We start from the raw sequence: 21,070 nt of genomic DNA, 5'->3' as shown, positions 1-21,070 counted from the left end.
CTGATACTATCAAGCAAGATGAAACAATTTCTAAGGAAACTACAATACTTAAAAAGTGCTTGATGCAGCAAAGTGTGAGAAGCACATGCATTTTGATAGTGATGAAAGTGTGAATGGCTGAAACATTTTAAGAACTTGTAACACTCTTGCAACAAGCAGCCCCATCTAAACCAATCTGCTAATCAGTGCCTGGCCTCATCTGAGTAGGGCTGTTATGCCATTATTCAATTACGGGCGTCACCTGCCAAGGGCCTGATGACTCTGGTCACATGGTACTCTTGCACCTGTATATAAATCTGGACTATCAACACTTCAGTTGCTTGCCTGCCTGCTGGCTGGCCTGCATGGCACAGCATAGCACTTGTTTGCCTACAAGCTTGCCTACAAGCTTGCTTACATGCTTGCACACTTTCCTCTTTGTGAAAGCTTGCTGTATGTGGCATCATTTGTGGCATTGTTGCATATAATGTGCCTGCTGCAAATTAGGTATTGCTTTGAGAGCTAGCTTGTAGTGCTGCTTGTTTGCTGTGCTACTTGGTGTAAAATAATTTTTTAAATACTGACCAATGCTATATTCATCATTGTCTCATCAAGAGATACAGTAAAAAGCCCACCTTGCACACTATCATTGTAACATAGCACTGCGTACTCTGAAATTTTATTCATGCCCACACTTTCAAAGGACCACGGCAAACCATTTTCTCAATACAGCATAGCGCCATAGTATCATGCTCAAGGCACTCCAGTCATGGTGAACGATGGGAGGGTGGGGTGGTAACATGGCCAGGGTACCACAGTTATGGAGGATGATGGGTGGGGTGGGAAGTTGCCATGGCCATATTCATGAATACAACTATGACCCAGTATTTGCCTGTCATCACACAGTACAATTCAACTTTTTAACTGAAATGTACTGTTATTTTTCTGTAGAGTACTGTTATTTAACAGTTCAATTGCTGCTGAAAAAATGTTATATACTGTGATACATTAAACAGCAATGAGCTGTATTTGATTTTTGGTGTGAAATAACAGTAGAATTACAGGTAAATATAATTGCCAGTAACTGCCGTTATTTTGCAGGGAAATTTTCTTAGAGTGCAAGTAAACAAATAGATGACAGGTCACATGACACAAGTTACTTAGGCTTAGCCACAGGTTATGATTTTTTCTTTTGCATAAACACTATAGGTGGCATCCAATTCATGGGGTGCATTTCTCGAAAGCGTAGTTGTTAGCAGTTAGCAACTTGGGTAGTTGCCAATGGTAAATTGCATTGCAACCAACAAAGTAGCTACTATATTTAGCAACTACGCTTTCAAGAAATGCACCTCAGTTTGGTAATATTTATTATTTCCCAAGGGATTTTAAGAAGTGACATTTTTTTAAGTGAGTCATGACGATGCTCATTTATATGCAACTTACTGACCACACTGCAATAACAGGACATTTCTTGTTTTTGTACTGTATGTGTGACTGATTTCACTCAAAAATTGCACAACTGCAGTATTGTTTAATAGTCTTGTGATGCTATGTGCATCTCCTGTCTTAAACGAATCTTGCTCAGGAATGCAAAATGAATTTCAGTGTAAACTGACGATAAAGTACTATTGTATTGTATCGTAACATTGCTTTCGGTTCATGTTACTGAACCAGATACTTTTCACTCTTTTTTCTCCAGAGAATAAAGGAATTGGAGGAATGGATAGAAGCACAGCGACGGCAGATAAAGGAGTTAGAAGAAAAGGTAAATCATCAGTACATTACGTTACATTACATTTAGCAGATGCTTTTCACCAAAGCGACTTAAAAGGAGGACATTCAAGGAAGTACCGATACATTACGCTGAGTTAACCTGGTTCTCACGCGATGGTTCTGGAACATTGACAATTGCTTAACTGTGGAAAGGCGGGGGTGTGTTCAAACGAGCTCGAACCTGATTGGAGAATTCACGTGGCATTTTTTGAATCACTACTACTTCAACCACTGACTTTTGTATACCCCGCCCCGCGATCTCGCCCCGCGATTCTGATTGGACCTACCATGAAATATCGGATGCCGTTCAGGCTCGTCTAAGATTTCCAGACCCTCGTGCGAGCTCTGGAAACAAAGATGCACGAAGCACGAAGGGTCTGCGTGAGAGCCAGGCTAACGCCGAGTCCGTCCGTAACAGTACTTCTACTACTACTTTATACAACTCTGATAAAATCATGCATTTTACAGTGGCAGGTCGACTTGTTTCTGCTGAACAGACATTTTCTACAGAAGATAAAATATGTGTGCACCACTTTGCAAGTCCACTACACTTACTGTATATGCATGCAAGCTCTATCAGTTTGTCAGTGAACTTGCGTCTTCTTCTTTTGTCCAACTTCAGCACTTCTTAAATGTCTTCCTTCTTCTCTCTTCCTTCTTATTTCCCCTCCTCTTTTCTTTTTCCTCTCCATCTCTCCACCTCTTCAGTTTTTATTTTTATTTTTGTTTTTCTCTCTAGCCTTCATTCTTTGGTCGTAGTTTCTCCGGCAAGCCAGTTCAGGTGGGTTTTCCGAATATAATAACCTTTCCTGTCTTCTCTCACAGTACCCTTCACTCTTCATGGGCAGTCATGGGTAAGCGATTAGGGTGTCAGACCTGTAGTCCAAAGGTTGCCGGTTCAACTCCTGACCCGCCAGGTTGGTGGGGGGAGTACCTAAACCAGTGCCCGAATATAATAACTCAGTGGTTCCCAACTTTTTTGCCATGGGACCTCATTTTGACATCCCAAATTTCTGTGGAACCCATACCATAAAAAAAAATTCACCACCAAAAAACACAACTGAGCTAAGTTGCAGGCTATTAAGCCAATAGATATTCATGACAATCTAAGACTGTATGCAGTGTTTCAATCACAATATTAATTACCTGATATTATATTAATTCGTAATATTTATTGGGATTGATTTGAACCCCTTAGCGCAGCACTATGGCTCTCTGTAATGTCACAGCAATGTTGTTAAGATGTAGTTAAGCATGTTCAGCAAGTGAATAGGGTCGCTGGCAACCCCTGCTGCAGAAAGAGGCTACGACATTTCAGGGGACCCCATTTGAATTCCAGCCGAGCCGACCCCATATGGGATCCCGACCCCAGTGTTGAAAAACACTGAAATAACCTTTCCTGTCTTCATCTTACCCTTTATTCTTATAGTAGCCTCTTACTACAGATGGGGCCGCCGGCGGGCCTATTCACTATGTGCTGAAATTACTCAACTACATCATAACAACATTACTATGACAGTACCAAGAGCCTTAAGTAAGAGATTAAGACATAGCCATTACATTTTTGGTGACAGTAAGGTTATAACATAGGCTCTGCGCTAAGGGGTTAAAGGGGCTCCAGGTAGGATTAAAAGTTGAATTAATCACTGTCCCGAGTCAGCCGATGGTTATGTGAATCATTAGTATGTGAATGATGACTCTCGTGGCCACTTCCACGGTCAGCTGTCAGAAAACCCCAAATGCAACTTTTTGACAGAACAGTCCAAACGAGTTTCGTAGGAAACACTTTTCATATGAAAAATCGCTTTACATACCATATTTAGATTTGTATCAACTGCTGGCATTCTGTGATGAAAAACATTCTCACAGCAAGTTTATTTGAGCAGCATTTTTTTATTACAGTGTAGATTTTGAGACAGGCATGCCACGGGCACCGCGCAAATGACGTCATCCTACCTTGTGCCCCTTTAACCCACTCCATCTAAAATGCTCTACAAACGGCAGTGGCAGAGCTGTACTAATGGACGTCTGCATTTTCTTTTTCTTGTCTTTGATGTCTTTGATGTCCTACAAAGAGCCAGTCTGCCCTCCTTTCGTACTGCACAGCAACACAACACAACACTGATGATTGATGGGTAGATGATTGATCTTATTGCTCAGAGGGTCATTGATTTTGTTTACTTTCTGCTAAGGTCTACTTTATGTAATTATTTGAATTCACGTAACCTTTTGACCCTGGACTGATACATGTTGTTGGTTTAATTTAGGGTCATGTTTTCCATGTTTATAATGACTGCCCTGTTTATGTATTTTCTCTGTTGTCTGTTGTCCATGTGCTCATCAGTCTGCTGTGTCTGATGAAAGGCCTTCAGCGGAGCGGTCTATCCTGAGGAGGAAAGGATAACATAATATGCTGTTGGACTCATGACACAAACAGAGACTGACGACATTACTGGTTACGCCGTGAACTACGTCTACTACTATAGAACTATGGTGCTCACTAAGGGACAAAAGGAGAAGGCCCCTTTTTACAAAACAAAAAACAAAAAAAGTACTCGGATGACCGTTGGATCAGTGTGATGGATTTGGTGCATTGTGGGAATTTAAGGGACTCTTAAATCGAAGCACTCCCACTCTCTCTCTCTCTCTGTTTCCCTGCTACGCAGGCAGTGCTGGTGGCTATACTGCTTCCCTGTGGAAGCCCTGAGAAAAAAATGGAGATGTGTTACCATGGCAACTCTGCCCCCAGTGTTTACATGATGATGCAATGAGGCACGCAGCCAATCCCTGTGGAGTTCGCTGCCACCAGCTCTTCCATTGCAATTACACAGAGATGAACACTCTATGGCCAAATCTTTGAAACTGGAACTAGAGCTCGAGCTGAAACTGTAACGTATTTTCTTATTTGTGGAGAGATTGACACAGAGAAATTCTGAAAAAAATGTGGATTCTTTTTTTTCACATTTGGTTTCCCCCTTTCTCCCAATTTTTGAAAACCTCTATATCCCTTCCTCTCACTAACGAGTGGGAAAGCAAGTAAAAGCTCCTTTCCCCACCACAGTGTTTAACAAGCGGCCCCCACTACCGTGTTCACAGGCCTGTTTACCTCAGTGACCCGGTGACGGTCAGACCCTGGCTAGATGAGAGACAGAGGCGGTGGTGTAAGAAAAGGAAAGGTTGTGCTGTAGTTGGAGTGGAGTGGAGTGGATTGGGTGTGGTGTTGTGGTCATCCTACAGTAGGGAGGGGAACATGGATTGGTTTACCCAGCGAGTTGCTCCTCAATGCTGCCAACCTCAGGCTGTCAGGCTGTTACAGTGTGCCCTCCTCAGGCCACAGCTGGTGGTACAGTCCACTGGTCTGCACAGGTGTGTGTGACGTCGCTGACCTCGCCACTCCGCACAGCTGCGTGACGTCACCAGTTTCCAGAGCTGGTGGTGGTAGTACTCATCATGCACAGGTGTGTGACATCCCCACTGGTCTGCACAGGTGTGTGAAGTCCACAGGCCACAGCTGGTGGTACAGTCCACTGGTCCGCACAGGTGTGTGAAGTCCCCAATCTGCACAGATGGGAGTACAGTCGACATGGTCCGCACTGGTGTGTGAAGTCCCCATTCTGCACAGGTGTGTGAAGTCCCCAGTCTGCACAGGTGTGTGGGTTTGGCACACAGCCTATCAGGATGCATCCTAGAGAACTGCTCCTCTGAAGACGCCGTCGCCAGCCACACACAACCACAGAGGACTGAAGAGAGAGTCCATACACTTGCCACGTTGACAGGTAACCACAGAATATACAGGCATTATACTGTAGGATACAACACACACACAATCATTTAGACAATACCGTTATATATATACCAGTATATTTAGGAAGAAAACCATGTGTTTTTAACATATATCTATTTTCATTTTGTGCAATAATAATGAAACATGCATTCAGAGATAATATAAGTGATGCTTTGGGTCCTTCAATATCACCATGGCATGAGATTTACATTAGGTCACAGTGAAACAGTAGCCAGGTTGTGCCGTCCTAGAGACGCAACACCCTCAGCGCTGCTACTAGTCAGGTCAAGAGCAATGCAAGTACTTTCTGAGCTCCCGAAAAATCGTGAACCCCTCCCACTTTGTCAGGAAGCAAACATCTATAGGCAAACCAAGGGAGGAGGGTCAACCATGCCGTTGGGGAAATGTTAATTGTTGTTATGTTATGCTCTTGGTCAGACCAAGTCTCAAAGAGATTTGAAAGTCAATGATAATCAGGCAAGTGAAACCGTAGAGTTGACCTCAGCACACAAACACAGTAGGAGGCACTAAGTCCCATGAGATGCACAGAAACATAGTATAACATCTTCTAGAAGAGTAAGATACATCAAGCCCGTATTTTTCCTGGATCCATATGACGTCAGGTGAACGCCCCTTTGGAAGACCTTCGGCTGGGAGACCTTTGGAGACTTTAGGTTCCTTTAGCGGTATAGGTGGTCGTTAGCCTGAGTATCATCCTCCGTAGTGACCGCGCTGGCTCAATACTTTCGCTTGCTGACCACGGAGTCTGACCCTGCAGCCACCCCCGGCAGTTGGAAATTATCTCACTTAATGAGGGAATTAGCCTTTCGCAAAACCCCTCCCACAAACGGCCGCCAACCAATCCGAGCTCAGCAACGGTAACTAAGGAGTGTAGAACTTGTCGAGGTCCGTCAAAAACCTATGATTTCAGGGAGACATACAACGTGTGCCTATGGCACCGTCAGGGTCCGACACCATCTGAAGATTAATTAGGACCTCATTTTTTCACTTTCCCGAAGCAAAAACCTCAAGCGGACTGATAACAGGGATGGATTAAGCCATGTGAAGGCTATTAGCTCCAGGTGATCATATTTAAAATTAGCAGGCTAACTGTGCAATCGTCTTGTTTGCTAATATAGCCCCCTTCCCCCTTGCATTTAGCTGGCAGAAAACGTACCCTAAACAAATAATCAATGCATCGCTCAGACTTAAGGACAATATTATATGATATTATAGTACTGGATGCGGCATTATGATTCAAATTTTATTGGGAAACTACTAGTTGCATTGTTTAATATGCGCCAAATGCACAGCCCACGGAGCAGCCCCCACCCTCTCTCCTTCCCAGTTTGTGTCTGTGTATATGCGTCGAGTGTGACAGCAAAAAAAGTAACACTGAAATGGGGCTGCGCTTGTTCCAACCTTGTTATGAAGATATTAACTGTCAACTAAAACCATTAAAGTGAACAGAAGAGAAACGCCCAGTGTGACTGCCCAAGAGCTGCGCAGTGTCAGTGCCGAAAGCCCGTCAAAGGTCTTGGCGGACGGCAATGTCCCAGTTTACACCAAGCACTATCAAATGTCCTGGTTACAGACATCACATCGCCATCATCAAGTTGTTGTATTTCAGTTGAATATGTAAGAGGGCTTGGGGAGGGGCTTAGACTATCAGCGAGCCTATTGGCTATTCAGATACTGAACGAATATCTGAATTCCAACTGCCAGGGGTGGCTGCAGGGTCAGACTCCGTGGTCAGCAAGCGAAAGTATTGAGCCAGCGCGGTCACTACGGAGGATGATACTCAGGCTAGGTGGTGGTAGCATCTTATGCAAGCCTTCACCAAAGAGAAGAAGGAGGGGACAACGCCCCCCTTAGGAGACCGAACTTGAGCACTCTCCTTTGCTTTGGGTGGGCAGAGTTTGGGGTATCTTTGTCTACTAGGAGATGTTTGGTGATGAGGAGTTCTGTATCCATGTCCCTCCAATGTTTTTCTCATATTCAAATCCTAACCTGGCAGAATAGCCTGATGTCATATCGAGACAAAACCAAACTGCTTTTAGACAGATTGCACCTCTCTTGCACTCACGATCAAAAGGTGTCAGACATCATTAGACATTAAAATTGAAAGACAATGTCTGCATGCTTAAATCTGTTTTGTTCTTTTCTTGCCAAGAAAGACATTCCTCAGCGTACCATGTTGCTTAAAATATGACAGTGTGTCAATCATATTCCATGCTAATAGAAGAGTCAGTTCTGCTGGAGGCTGAGGGCACTGAAATGCAGAACTAACAGACTGGGAAAATCATTTGTCCCAAAAGCCATACAGCTGTATGATTTGTCAATGAAGGACAAAGAGAAAAAACAGACTTTTCTGCATAGTGATCACCCTTATTTGTTTTTTCAGCTTTTTTCAATTTCTCGTTTTTATTTATTTTTATCTATACAGAGCAACATGGGACACAAATTTCCCCTTGGGGATAAATAAAGTTTAAATCTAATCTAATCTAATCTAATCCGTTTCAGCAGGGGACATACAGTACATCCACATCAACTCTCTGTGGCCTGACATGACGTTCTTGACCCCCAGCAGCAGCAACAGCAGGACTCTTCCTTTGCTCGTCCACGCAGGTTTGCACCATCATTTTTGATATCTTACACCTAAAGTATCTCTAATTGGGTCAGTGACCAGTGTTGCCAGACTGGGTGGTTACACGCCCAATTTGACTACTTGGGATGGCCGTCTGCGGGTAAAAACGGGAAAAATTGGCGTTTTTTTTTTTTGCAGTTTTGTGGCCATAGAAATCAATGCAATTTGTTGAAATAAAATCAATGCAATTTGTTGAAATAAAAATTGTACTGCGTGTATGTTACTTGTGTAATCTGTTTGTAAATATTGAGAGTAAATGGGTATATGACTATAGCTGGAAGCATAAAAGGGTTATTTGAACAATAAAAAGCAGTAGATTATTGCATTTCAAATCCACCTTTTCGAAGATATCCGAAGATATAACTTTATAGTGGACATTCAACCTCCTTTTACTCCTTTTTTTGCAACCATAGATAGATATTTGTCTCTTTTAAGTTTGATACATTTTTGGAATACACTAATAAATTAAATTGATGCATCTGGGTTTTTTATTTGATTTTATTTATCCATACTGTATGTGTTTATTCATGAGCACTATGTTAATCTCTGTGCTGGCTGTCAAATTAAGCCCTGGCCTGTGCAGGAGTGTAATTCTGACAGTGAAAAGGATGTGCCTCTGCTGCACTCCGTGAAGAAGAAAAATAGGTCTTCACCAAAGGGCATTCATTCTTTTCTCGAGCACTTCCAAAACATCTCCCTACAATGTAACCCCTGCAGGGAGACAAAGTCCTGGCAAATCTGTGACAGGAAAAAAAAACAAGCCCTTAGATCTGGGGCTTTTGTGCTGCCCGCGTTTCATCCAGGGAAGACGGCTTGTTTCTAACACTGACTGTGTAATCCTTTCCGACCCAGAGAACGCACAGAGATGTGGAGTATGCTATGAGGAGCAGAGAGTCTGACAAGTAGCATACAGCAGTGTCCTTACTTTCAGTTTAAATATATGTTTAAAATGATAATCGCGAAAAGCATTTCACAATCACAAGCACACTTTGTTGCATTTTATTTGGCATTCCATGTGATGAAATATGTTATCAACTATCATCTTCGTTATTATAACAATAAGTGGAGATGATTCTTAGATTTTTTGTGGGCATCACATATTCGCACACACGCACGCGTGCACGCACACACACAGGCACGCACGCACGCACACACACACATGCAAACACACACACATTAACACACACAGACACACACAAACATTAAACTCAAATCGGTGCATTGCTTACATGTAACATCCCTTTAGCTTAAAGATCCCAATCAATGTAGCAGTCAGTACAGCTTGTTAAAGCTTCCTTACGAACTCAGTTTGCAAAGCCACCTTGACAGACACGCGTGGTACCAAGAGTCCCCTTAGGAAGCATTTCCCTCGAATTACAGCCCAAAATGGCTCTGTCATTCCGTCAACAACCTGTAACGGATTCAACACCCAGCTAAATATGATTTGTGCTCCCCAACACCCTGCCTGTCATTGGTTATGGTGATGTGTGTTGCGCTTATGTACAAGTAGGTATGTCAAACTAAGGGGTGTAACGCGCTCAACTCAACCAAAGTAAAAAACTGGGTACTCATTCCTCAAGAATACATGAAATAAAGAGAACAGGGTTGAGTTTCTCAAAAGAGAAGTTGTTAGCCTGTTAGCAACTTCGGTAGTTGCCAATGGGAAAATGCATTGAAAACAGCAAAGTAGCTAATGTACTTAGCAACTTTGGTTTTGAGAAATTCACCCCTGGATAGCACTCCAAGTTTTGTGTTTTATGCCCGTCAGACGTTTCGGTCTTATTAACCTTCTTCAGTGTCGGGCAAAAAAAAACAGGCAAGTAGGTGAGTAAAATATTTTATTTGCCCTGAGTGTTGAGCAGAGGTTATCCCAGTCTGCCATTGTGTGCCCTGTTCTGTGATTTGTTTTGAATGATCTGCTCTCCCCAAGGATCACCTTTGCCCTCAGGGGGGAGCTGTCGCCATATGGCGCCCAGCTCTAGCCAGGCCACGCCCTCCTAGTGATGCAACACCTTCTGTGTTGCCTCTAGTCAGGCCAAGAGCAATGTAAATATTGTTTCTGATCTCCCGAAAAATCTGGAACTCCACCAACTTTGTCGGACACCAGTAGCAAACCTAGGGAGGCGGGTCAACCATGCCGTTTGGGAAACATTCATTGTTAAGCTCTTGGTCAGACCAAGTCTCGAAGAGATTTGAAAGTCGATGAGAATCAGGATAGCCCAGCTCCACACTCTCTAGGTTGCAATATCATGTAGTCCAGATGGGCTCTCAAACACAACACAATGAGATCATTATCTTTTTCTGCACCTGTACACACTTCTCGCTGTGTGTGTACTGTATACTGTATGTGTGTGTGAGAGGTGGGATGTAGCTTTTCAATAGATTATTTTAGGCATAGAGGCTGCTTGCATTTCCTTCCTTTGAATACAGCAGTGCAGTGGGTATAGACTATAAAGTATTTCTATCCTACGGTGCATTTCTGGAAAGCGTAGTTGTTAGCAGTTAGCAACTTAGGTAGTTGCCAATGTGAAATTGCATTGCAACCAACAGAGTAGCTAACATAGTTAGCAACTACGCTTTCCAGAAATGCACCCCTGGTCCCTGATCTGTAAAATTCTCAAAGACAGGAGAAAAACAGGCTGTGCTAATGCTTAAGCAACTGTTCCTCAGCGAGTGCTCTGACACTGAGGAAAAGCAAGCAAACGATTCTATATAATTAAAGCTGTTCGTAAATAGTGCTGCCCTTATTTCTTTTTCATAGTTTACGTTTTGTGCAGCACTACAAAAGGTGATTAAGAATATTTGTGTGAAGTTTGTTCCTAGTTCCAGTTCTAGACTTTTTCAACTATCTTTGTCTGATCTGACACTCTCTTCTTCCTCCACCTCCTCCTCCTCTTCCTCCCCTCTCTCCTCCTCCTCTTCCTCCTCCTCCCTTCTCTCCTCCACCTCCTCTCTCCTCCCCATCCCCCTCTCTTCTCTCTCCTCTCTCCTCCTCCTCACCCTCCTCTCTCTCCTCCTCCTCCCCCTCTTCCTCCCCCTCCTCTCTCTCCTCCCCTTCTTCCTCCTCCTCCAGGGCTACGGGTCTCGTCCTGCACTTCTCCGACTGCCAGGTGCTCTCGTCCTCCTCAGCACCGCACCTCCTCTCTGCAGCCTCGTCTTCAACCTCCTCCTCCACCACCACCACCACCTCCTCCTCTTCTCACAGCTCCTCATACAACCCTATAAATGATAACTCCACAACGACACCTCCTGCCACCTCCTTGAGGCATCTTAACCTGTCTGTCCGTCCGTCCCCACAGTCTTCATCCTGGCTCAGACACACTGCAGTGAGAGACGATTGGCTCTGACATACTACTACCTGAATATGTCACAATGGACATTTCTCAAAACCTAGTGTGCGCACCTCCAAGTATATTCAGCCTAATTAATCATGCCCAGTGATTTGATACTTTTTATTAGTCACACCCAGTGATTGGAGAGTTCACCAAAGAGTATGCTATTACTGGGCATGACTAATTAAGCTGATACACTTGGAAGTGTGCGCACTAGGTTTGAGAAATGCCCTGTCCTTTTAAGACGGGAGCGTTTTTGATCTGTGTGTTTGATGGTGCGTTTCACCCGAAGCTGCAAAGATGTCTATGTGTGTGCTTGCTCTATGCAGACACATATCTGTAAATGCCTTAATTTGAATGAGTTTTCTTTTGATGGAGCCTTACGATAAATATTATTATTATTAGGAATATGTTTTTAACTGTCCACCATATTTATTTTGCATTAAAATAAAGCAACCAGATTTACTCTGTAATGGTTGTGACTCAAAGTGAAAGAAATAAAACTGGCACTTTATGTTGAAGTAGTCAAGTAGTTCAACTCTGTGTGTGTGTGTGTGTGTGTGTGTGTGTGTGTGTGTGTGTGTGTGTGTGTGTGTGTGTGTGTGTGCGTGCGTGCGTGCGTGCGTGCGTGCGTGCGTGTGCGTGTGCGTGTGCGTGTGTGGGAGTGCATTTGGTGGGTCTGTTGGGGCTGTTGTGGTTAAATGTTTGGGCAGGACTGGACCGAAAAGTGGCCCGGGCATTCTTGGCATAGATCAGCCCAAAACATGCACAGGCCTCTTTCATACTATATATTGACTGGCTGAATCCACTGTCTATATTCATCATGATGGACCAATGGGCCTCCCCCTCTAATTAGTGGGCCAATCCCCAGGAAATCAACCACAACAACAACAACAGTATCAGACCCTGGGGACTGTCGGCCCACCGGGAAAATTCCCTGTATGCCAGATTACCAGTCAAGCCCTGTGTTTGGGTGTTTGTGGGGATTGAGGAGACATGCTGATTATGTTAGTTCCTCTGCAAGTGTGACATGTGCAAATCTGGGTTTAGATTACTCTACTGTAGGTAGAAATATCACAGATGGAGGATGGAGCACCTCATACGTATATAAAACATACCAGTTACCTTTGGCACTTCACTTAGATTATTATTGTTACACTTTACACTTTACACTATTGTTACACTTTATACTTTAGGTAATGAAAAAAAAACGCATACCGGTGAGCTCCCATTTAATCCTCCATTTTATTTCTGTGTGACATTTCGGGTCACCCTTGCCCTCCCTCAGACTAAAAAAGGGCCAGGGTGGCCCGAAACGTCACACAGAAATGAAATGGATTAAATGGGAGCTCGCGGGTGTGCATTTTTTCATTGCCTATGGACTTAACTTTTTTGAACCTGCACCCGAAACAAGTCTTATTTGGATGTGCATGAGATTTGATTGGGACACTTAACACTTTACAGTGTATATTTTATAGCTCAGAATTCTATAGCGGTGTGAAAGAACTGGTAGTACATGCAGACTAACTGATACCGATATGATGTGATCATTCATGGTGGCATGAGCATTATCTTGCCCGAGGCAATACTTGTCTTGACGTTTCATGTGTGACCTGGATTTCGCACAACTTAACACACAAGTCGCTGCCAGGCTTTTGGACAATTCCATTGGCATTTATTGGCAATATTCACGAGATTGAGAGTAAGAATAAAATATTTTAAGGTGACAGAAATGGAAAAGTTTTATAAATCCCATTAATATACATTATTATCTAGCATTGTATATGTTCCCTGACAATAATTTAAATAAAACATCAGCTTATCTGGTGGAATGTACAGTACTTCACCGGCGGTCACTACACGAGTGCGTTTCAGCACCCCTCCCATTTGGACAGCTCCTACACTGTCTTGCGGAATCCACCCATTGTACTTTTTGAGACTGAGGCTTAGAGAAGACATAATATTTTCATGCTTACTTAAATACCAAAAATCGGCAACACACATAGGCTACAGATTATTTTTTATGATTGATCTTTTTCTACAATGGCAGATAGGAAGATTGCCGTCAGAGACGACGATGAAGGTTCTCTGTTTTCCAGACTTGGGACGGAAAGTCCAAAACCACGCGTGAAATTCGGAGGCATGTTTTGCAATGTCGAGGGGGCATACGAAAATAAAACTTTGAACTTCGAGTCATACAGTCCAAACACAGCCCGGAAGATGACTAGAGGAGGTAAGGCGGACTGCTACTCCGACAGTTTCAGTGATGCCGGTAGTGTTCGGAGTGATTTCTCCAGTGTCAGTCGCACTCAACAAACTCGACCACAACCGGGACCGGGACCGGCATCCAGCTCCCACGGTGGCCAATCCATAGTTTATCCCACGGGGCCCAAACGTCTTCACAACGTGCGACGTGAGGTAACACTCTATTGATGGTATTAATAAAATGTTAAAATAATAAAATGTGCTGCGCGTTTGTTTTTAGTGTATTATTCACTAGGCTGTAATTAATGTGGCTGAGGAAATGTTAGGGTAGTTATTTTAAAACCTATGTGACGTCCTGTTAAGACTTTAAGGGAACTAGCAAATCTAATTATTTTTAGTAGACCTACACTGGGTAGCTAAAAGTTAACAGTGACCATTTCCTTAAATTAAGTAAGTTTCCAAATCATTATGTACCTTTGCCCAAATAAAAATACATCACATTTAGGAGAGACATGTTAGCCTGTATGGAACATAATTTGGAATGAGCATGATTCTCATACACAAGTTGCGCGTAATAGGAGTATTTAAAAGCCCTGGTGCTTTGTTTGGATGTGGTTTCTTTCTGTGACCAAAAGCGTAGCCTTAGGGCCTGCCAATCCACCATTAGCCTGTGGGATGTGTCTGGAATATTAAACAGACAGATGGTTTGCGAGGAGGAACAATATTGTTTAGGGGAGTGAGCTCCAGTCCGTGCGCTTCGCCTCGGCGGCCTTTTCAAGTGTATTGCAATATCAATCAAACATCGTCTCTTCGATACACAACGACCCCTTAATCACCCTGAGAGCTTGCTACTGCTTTCACTGCAGTTTTCTGTCCTGTAAAACCGCCCTGATATCACTGTTATCCGCTTCTCGCGTGTCTTCCTAACCCGGCAATCAAAGCTCCTCCCGAAACAACCTTACCGGCATGTCTTTTCAAGGCAAGAAGAACATTCCTCGTTTAACGGTAAGCATCCATTGTCGCCGCGATAAAATATGTTGCTCATTTTGTCAATTATGGGCGGTCATTATGGTGATGCCCACACGGAAATTGGTGTTTTTGTTTGTTTACTTTGTTGATTGGATATTTGAGCGACATGGTTTCACGCAACAGCCTGTTGTGACTCAAGGAATATAGGCACGGACGAGCAAATGGTGCCACATACACACATTATAGGTAATATTTAATCGATCATTATGGTATAGTTCCAATATTAGACTGACATGTAGCCATTGTAGCTTAGGCTATAGCTTGTCCATTCATAGTGGGTTGCAGCTTCACAGAGAAGCAGCGGTTGCTATCAAAACTGTGGCCATTGTTTAATCACGATTAACGCACCAGGGTACGCGCATCTTCCTTAGGCTATATTTCCACGCAATGTCCCCCAAACATCACCATTCTTGTATAACCCTCTCGGTTTCCTCCCAGTTGTCTAGCCATGCTGAATGGGCTGTGTGACAAAGGAGAAACCTCAACCAAAGCCGGTTGAAGGGACAGGCCCCCAATAGCTTGGCTACTATAGGCAACCACTCATGCGTTCAGATATTTCAGCCCAGACGTTTCGTCTGGCAGCCCTACCCTTCTCCCCTGCTCGGGCCAAACGACTGGAGGTTTCCTCCTCGTTGCTACTCCGTAGTCATTCGTGGCGACCACTGAAGTGCTGCTAATTCAGAGTAGGGAGCCGAGGAGAGTATACTGTTATACGCTGAGGAAAATCCGATTCCTTTCCGCACAATTTAGCACAGTGGCTGCAGCTACTGTACCCAAGATGACCCATATTCCCCGGGCTGAAACAGCGGAATCAAATGTCTTTATCCGTTCGCAATAAACTGGGCCAGCTTTGCAGTTGAGAGTTCAAAGCATGCCATAGCTCGTACGGATGCGCTATATAAATAAATATATATGAAATTGTAAAACTGTGCACAAGGGAATTGTTACAGATCCTGTCCTCCGTATCGTTTCCACCATTTGCTTGGTTCTCACGCCTAGTTCTGTCTGGCTTCTCCCTTCTCCTTTTCGTTAACAATTTTGTACGTTTGCCATCACAATGATGGAGCAGAACTCATGGTGTTGAAATGTTAAGGAAGAAGTGAATGCAACAGTTTTAACGTTGAGGTTTATTACGCACTATACACATGCCATGCTAGCATGAGCACCAAGCCCGTGGCTCCTTGCCAGAGAAGGGAAAGTGGTGACGGGTGGAGCTACGGGTGGGTGTTGGTTGGTGCTGATGCGGGAAGATAATCGGCCACGCGGGTGATCTGTGATAGCTAGACTGGTGTGGAGCGCGAGGACATCAGCCGGTTGGCCCAGCGTTTCCCTCTTTGCCATTGCGTGATGATAAGCGTTCTAAAGGCACGTGGAGAACTGTAAGACAACAAAGCATATAATTTACTCCTAGAGTATATTTAAAATAAAGGATTCAACTAGGAGGTAAAATGAACATGACTTTACTGATCTTCACTGTAGTCTCAAAGTAAAACAGGCAGGCTGATGGTAAAACTCACATACGCAGTAAAAAATATATGCTCTTTCATTCCTTATTGTTTGGCAATCCACTGCTTAGACAATCTGCATATTCATGAGGATTTGCATAGAGAAGTAGTTTTTTTAACGCATGCGTTATTTGAAAATGAACATAGAGAGCCCATACAGTAAAGAACAAAAATATCAATGTACCAATGAAATATTATACTTGAATTGTATCACTCTAACTATTACGTGTGTTTTGACATTGCTTTTCAGAGTGACAAGCTCATCATCAAAGGAGGCAAGATAGTGAATGATGACCAGTCTTTCTACGCAGACGTCTACATTGAAGATGGAGTCATCAAGTAAGTTGAAGGGAGCGTGTCTATCTATGTTCCCACAGTCCATTGGTCCCACAGCCGATTGGTCCCACATCACTAAGCCTTTTAACATCGTTTTTTTTAGGCCCCTTGGTCCCACAGCCCAATGGTCCCACAGCCCAATGGTCCCACAGCATATTCCTGCTGCTCCATGTTTCCATATTGTTAAGAATTTATTGAAATGTAGTTAATTTATTTACATGTTAAATTTAGAAAGATTTGTGTAACATAGAAAGAGTTGTGTAACATAGGGCCTATATTTGAGTAATCTCTTAAAAAATGTGGGAACATGGAAGAGCAGGAATAAGCTGTGGGACCATTGGGCTGTGGGAATATACGTAGAGCTGACCTCAGTTGGGTATTAGCCAGTTATCAGGATGAATCTGACAAACTGTGGTCTCATCTAGGAGCCCCATGCCTGATTGTCATAGACGTTCAAATCTCTTCGAGACTTGGTCTGACCAAGAGCATAACAATTAACATTTCCCAAACGGCATGGTTGACCCACCTCCCTTGGTTTGCTTATGGTTGTTTGCTTACTGACAAAGTGGGAACTCAGAAAGTACTCGCCTTGCTCTTGACCTGACTAGTTGCAACGCTGAAAGTGGTGCGTCACTAGCAGCCTCATTCCAGCAGGGGTGTTGTTTCATCAAATTAGAAGTGAGACATTCCTATTTTGGGATGTGGGGGATGGGTGTGTCTACAGTCATCAACAGAAATGTCTGTTGACATCCTTATGCTGCTGGCTGGTGTATGGGTGTAATTCTTTTTTGGGGGGGGGGGTTGCTACAGGGAGGAATCACCCATCACCCCCTGTTTTATTAAGGGCAGTTTTGTTTATTAACTTTAAAATATGTATCAAAACCAGCTTTACATCAGGTTTGGGGGATGACTTTGCACATTTTTCTCCCCCCACCACCTCTGAAACTTAATCGGTAACACTTTATTTTAGGGATACATCTATTAGCACTAATATATACAACATTAATGCCTGTGTAAGTAACTTGTAAGGCATGTACTAAGCAAAATCAGACAGTTGTTAGACATTTATTCGCAAATGTCTTGTTCATGCACAATAAGGGATTTATTACCAATATAACCTTAGTAAGGACCTAATAGACCTAGATTTCTATTTATGAGTAAGCAGTAAGGGCCAGAATACAATGTGTATAAGCTCCTGGTACACTGTGTGAACAAACCCTGAACAGTGTGAAAACAAATGTGGAATAAGGGTCCCTATTCTAAAGTGATGCATTGCTCAGCCCAGGTGGCTTAGCGCCCCTACACTACCTAGGGCCCCGACTCTGACCCCCCACCACCCCCCAGGAAGCAAAGTGTAAGAATATTTCAAACTCTACATTAGTCTCGTCAGATATGTAGATCTCACTAATATTATTCAGTAGACAGTGTGTAATTGGAAGCTTTATATAGCAAGGATTGGACGTAAACTTCTCAATTACGGTGGGTGGTGAGATGTCATTTTTTCATACACCAATTAGTTTTAATTGTAAAAACCTTACAATAAATGCAGAATATATAGAATATAAGTTTGGGAGCGAAACTAAGCTATTCCTTTGTGATAAATAAGTTAATGTTTGAGAAACTTAGCTCCAAGAAGTGCAGTGCATGATGGGTACGCCCTTAGTCAGAAATGCAATGCATGGCCAATGCAGCAATGATAATATTTCTGTTGTTACGTACATGGCAAATTGTTTGGATAGCAACTAAATTTCATGAGTGAGGGGAGGAGCTAAGGACGTAGGCTCAGAGCTGGGTAGGTTGTCTGTTGGCCTAGATTGCATACCCATCATGCACTGCACTTCTTGAAGCTAATGTTCTCAAACAATAACTTGATTATCACAAAAGAATAGTTTAGTTTTGCTTCAAAACTATTATTCTAATATTCTGCATTTATTTTGGGTTTTTTTTACAATTAAACCTCAGTGGTACATGAAAAAAATCACATCTCACCAACCCACCGCCATTGACAAGTGTACGTTCAATCCTTGCTATATAAAGGCTCCTGTTACCTTCCTATCATTGGTATGAATAAGAGAAAACTACATGACTCTAATTGATAGATATTAATTATTTGATATACCCTTACACTTTGTAGATCAGGGGGGCTAGGTAGTGTGGGCCTGGGTGGTGTGGGGGCCCTAGGTAACGAGGTGGACTTTGGAAGTGTGGAGGCCCTGAGCCATCTTGGCTGACCAATGCATCACTTTAGAATAGGGACCTTTATTCCGCATCTGTTTTCACACTGTTCAGGGTTTGTTCACACAGTGTGTCGGGAGCTTATACACATTGTATTCTGCCACTTACTACTTACTAATAAATAGAAATATAGGCTTACTGGTCCTTACTAAGGTTATATTAGTAATAAATCCCTAATTGGGCATGAACAAGACATTTGTGAATACATGCTTAACAACTGTCTTATTTTGCTTACTACATGCCTTACAAGTTACTTACACAGGCATTACTATTGTATGTATTAGTTCTAATAGATGTATCCCTAAAATAAAGTGTTACCACTTAATCCATGGGTTGGTGACAGTAGCAGTAATTCAGATACACCGCGCTCTTCTGTGTGGTGCGTCTCCAGTTGAATAACTTGGAAGGTGAAAAAGTGGATCGCACTCGAGTTCTTCTTTTCTTCTTTTTTATTTGTTATTATTTACATAGCAGCAGAAGTGTAGACAAACGTTTCGACTGTTGCCTTCATCAGTGTCTCGTTGGTGACAGTAGGACTCACATATTTCCCCATTCGTCAGCAGCCTACTATTACAGTCTTTAGTAAAACATTGCAACTTTTGACCCCAAAACTTCTGAAATCATATTTCATCCATAGCAGTATAACTTAAGCTATACACTTCACTATGTTCCTTAGCCACTGCCCTTGACATTTTGTTTTTCAGTCTGCAAACACAGGCAAATTGGTTCGGTGACAGCATAAGAGCTTCCGCACACCGGCTCCGACAAAGTGCTGAGCACTGCTCCGCAAAAGTTTGATTCCATTGTTTTCAATAGAACCCTGCACACTGGCGCTGATGTGCAGACATTCGCGGATGTCAGATAGCAATTAGAGACAAGTTCTATGTTGTCGGCGTGTGAAATTGGGTTTGGGGGTCCGAATGATGTCGGAAGCGAAAGTGCGCCGAAGTGCTGTCGGAGCCAATGTGTGACCGGCCTAACACTTGCATGTGTCACCATGTGCAGAACATATTTCACCATGCATATCACTGTCCTTCCGTCTGCAAGCAGGCAAATGGATTTGGTCGGAGACAGCATCACACTTAAACCCACCTGGGAAACTCCAACTCCCATTGTCATTGTGACACAGCACTCCATAGCACACACGTGCACACTGCACACAACAAAATTGCATTTATGCCTCATCCGTGCAATGTGGGCAGCCACGCCACCAATGGTGCCCCAAAGGAGCAGTGGCGGGGCGGTACCATGCTCAAGGTACCTCAGTCATGGAGGAGAGCACTGGTTATCAAATATAAATAAATAAAAAAATTTCTCGCCTCACCAACCTGGCGGGTTGGTAGTCGAAACAGCGACCTTTGGGGTAAAGTTTGATCTGCCCTCATGTTAGTTTCACCAAGTTCCTTGATCTCTCTGTCTGTGTGTGCAGGCAGATTGGCGAGAACCTCATTGTGCCCGGCGGGGTGAAGACGGTCGACGCCTACGGCCACATCGTGATCCCGGGGGGAATCGACGTCAACACCAGCCTGCAGGCCGGCCAGATGGGCATGAGCCCTGCAGATGACTTCTATCACGGCACCCGCGCAGCACTGGCAGGGGGCACCACCATGATCAGTACGTCATCCTATGAACTTTTTATATATATGTATATACTTTTTTAGGGCTTTTCGGGCCTTCATTTTTGTGTGATGGGACAGTCGAGATGGACAGGAAGTAATTGGGGAGAGAGAGATGGGGAAGGGTTGGCAAAGGACCAGGGCGGGAATCGAACCCGGGTCGCCGGTGTACGAGGCAGTGCCCTACCACTTGAGCTACGGCAGGGCTGTCATCCAATTAACTTTAAAGGGGTATGCCACTATTTTGGGGCTCAATACAGTTAAAATCGTTGGCCAGGTTTTATAAAGGTGGTAAAGTGTCTTATTTTTCATGTTAAGCGTTGTCTTGCTTTAAGACAAGTTAAAAGAGGGAGCATGTCGCTAAGCTAGTGAAAGTCAATGGATCCGTGTAGCATGCATCCACTTACATTAGGTAAACCTAGGCAATTGCCTGGGGCCTCGACCAAATCTCCCATCCATAGGGACCCCCAACTCTCACACCAGTCGCAGTAAACACACAAAAAAGTTGTCCTGATCTTAATAATGTAAACTTATGTAAAGTAATCGAAGATATACGAGACAAAACACTAAAATACCACCCTCGCTCCTTCCCTGCCAATTGGTGGAGTGAATGACTTTTGATGGCCCCA

The 21,070-nt window shown here is 43.4% G+C and overlaps 2 protein-coding genes across 2 annotated transcripts in view; both read left to right on the top strand.

Moving 5' to 3' along the window:
* Positions 1-12,017, top strand: part of jakmip3 (Janus kinase and microtubule interacting protein 3) — an 85,601-nt gene extending 73,584 nt beyond the window's left edge. The window contains exons 21-25 of the mRNA XM_063222008.1: positions 1,679-1,744; positions 2,492-2,533; positions 4,097-5,528; positions 8,063-8,164; positions 11,257-12,017. Coding sequence (XP_063078078.1) covers positions 1,679-1,744; positions 2,492-2,533; positions 4,097-4,156 — 168 coding nt within the window. The 3' untranslated portion in view covers positions 4,157-5,528; positions 8,063-8,164; positions 11,257-12,017. The remainder of the gene's footprint in view (positions 1-1,678; positions 1,745-2,491; positions 2,534-4,096; positions 5,529-8,062; positions 8,165-11,256) is intronic.
* Positions 12,018-13,558: 1,541 nt separating this feature from the next.
* dpysl4 (dihydropyrimidinase like 4) overlaps positions 13,559-21,070 on the top strand; it is a 33,698-nt gene continuing 26,186 nt past the window's right edge. The window contains exons 1-4 of the mRNA XM_063222007.1: positions 13,559-13,748; positions 13,845-13,933; positions 16,505-16,593; positions 20,255-20,439. Coding sequence (XP_063078077.1) covers positions 13,559-13,748; positions 13,845-13,933; positions 16,505-16,593; positions 20,255-20,439 — 553 coding nt within the window. The remainder of the gene's footprint in view (positions 13,749-13,844; positions 13,934-16,504; positions 16,594-20,254; positions 20,440-21,070) is intronic.

Source organism: Engraulis encrasicolus, chromosome 17 (genome assembly GCF_034702125.1).
Source record: "Engraulis encrasicolus isolate BLACKSEA-1 chromosome 17, IST_EnEncr_1.0, whole genome shotgun sequence".
In the NCBI taxonomy this organism is placed as follows: Eukaryota; Metazoa; Chordata; class Actinopteri; order Clupeiformes; family Engraulidae; genus Engraulis; species Engraulis encrasicolus.
This window is presented reverse-complemented; position numbering and strand designations above follow the sequence as displayed.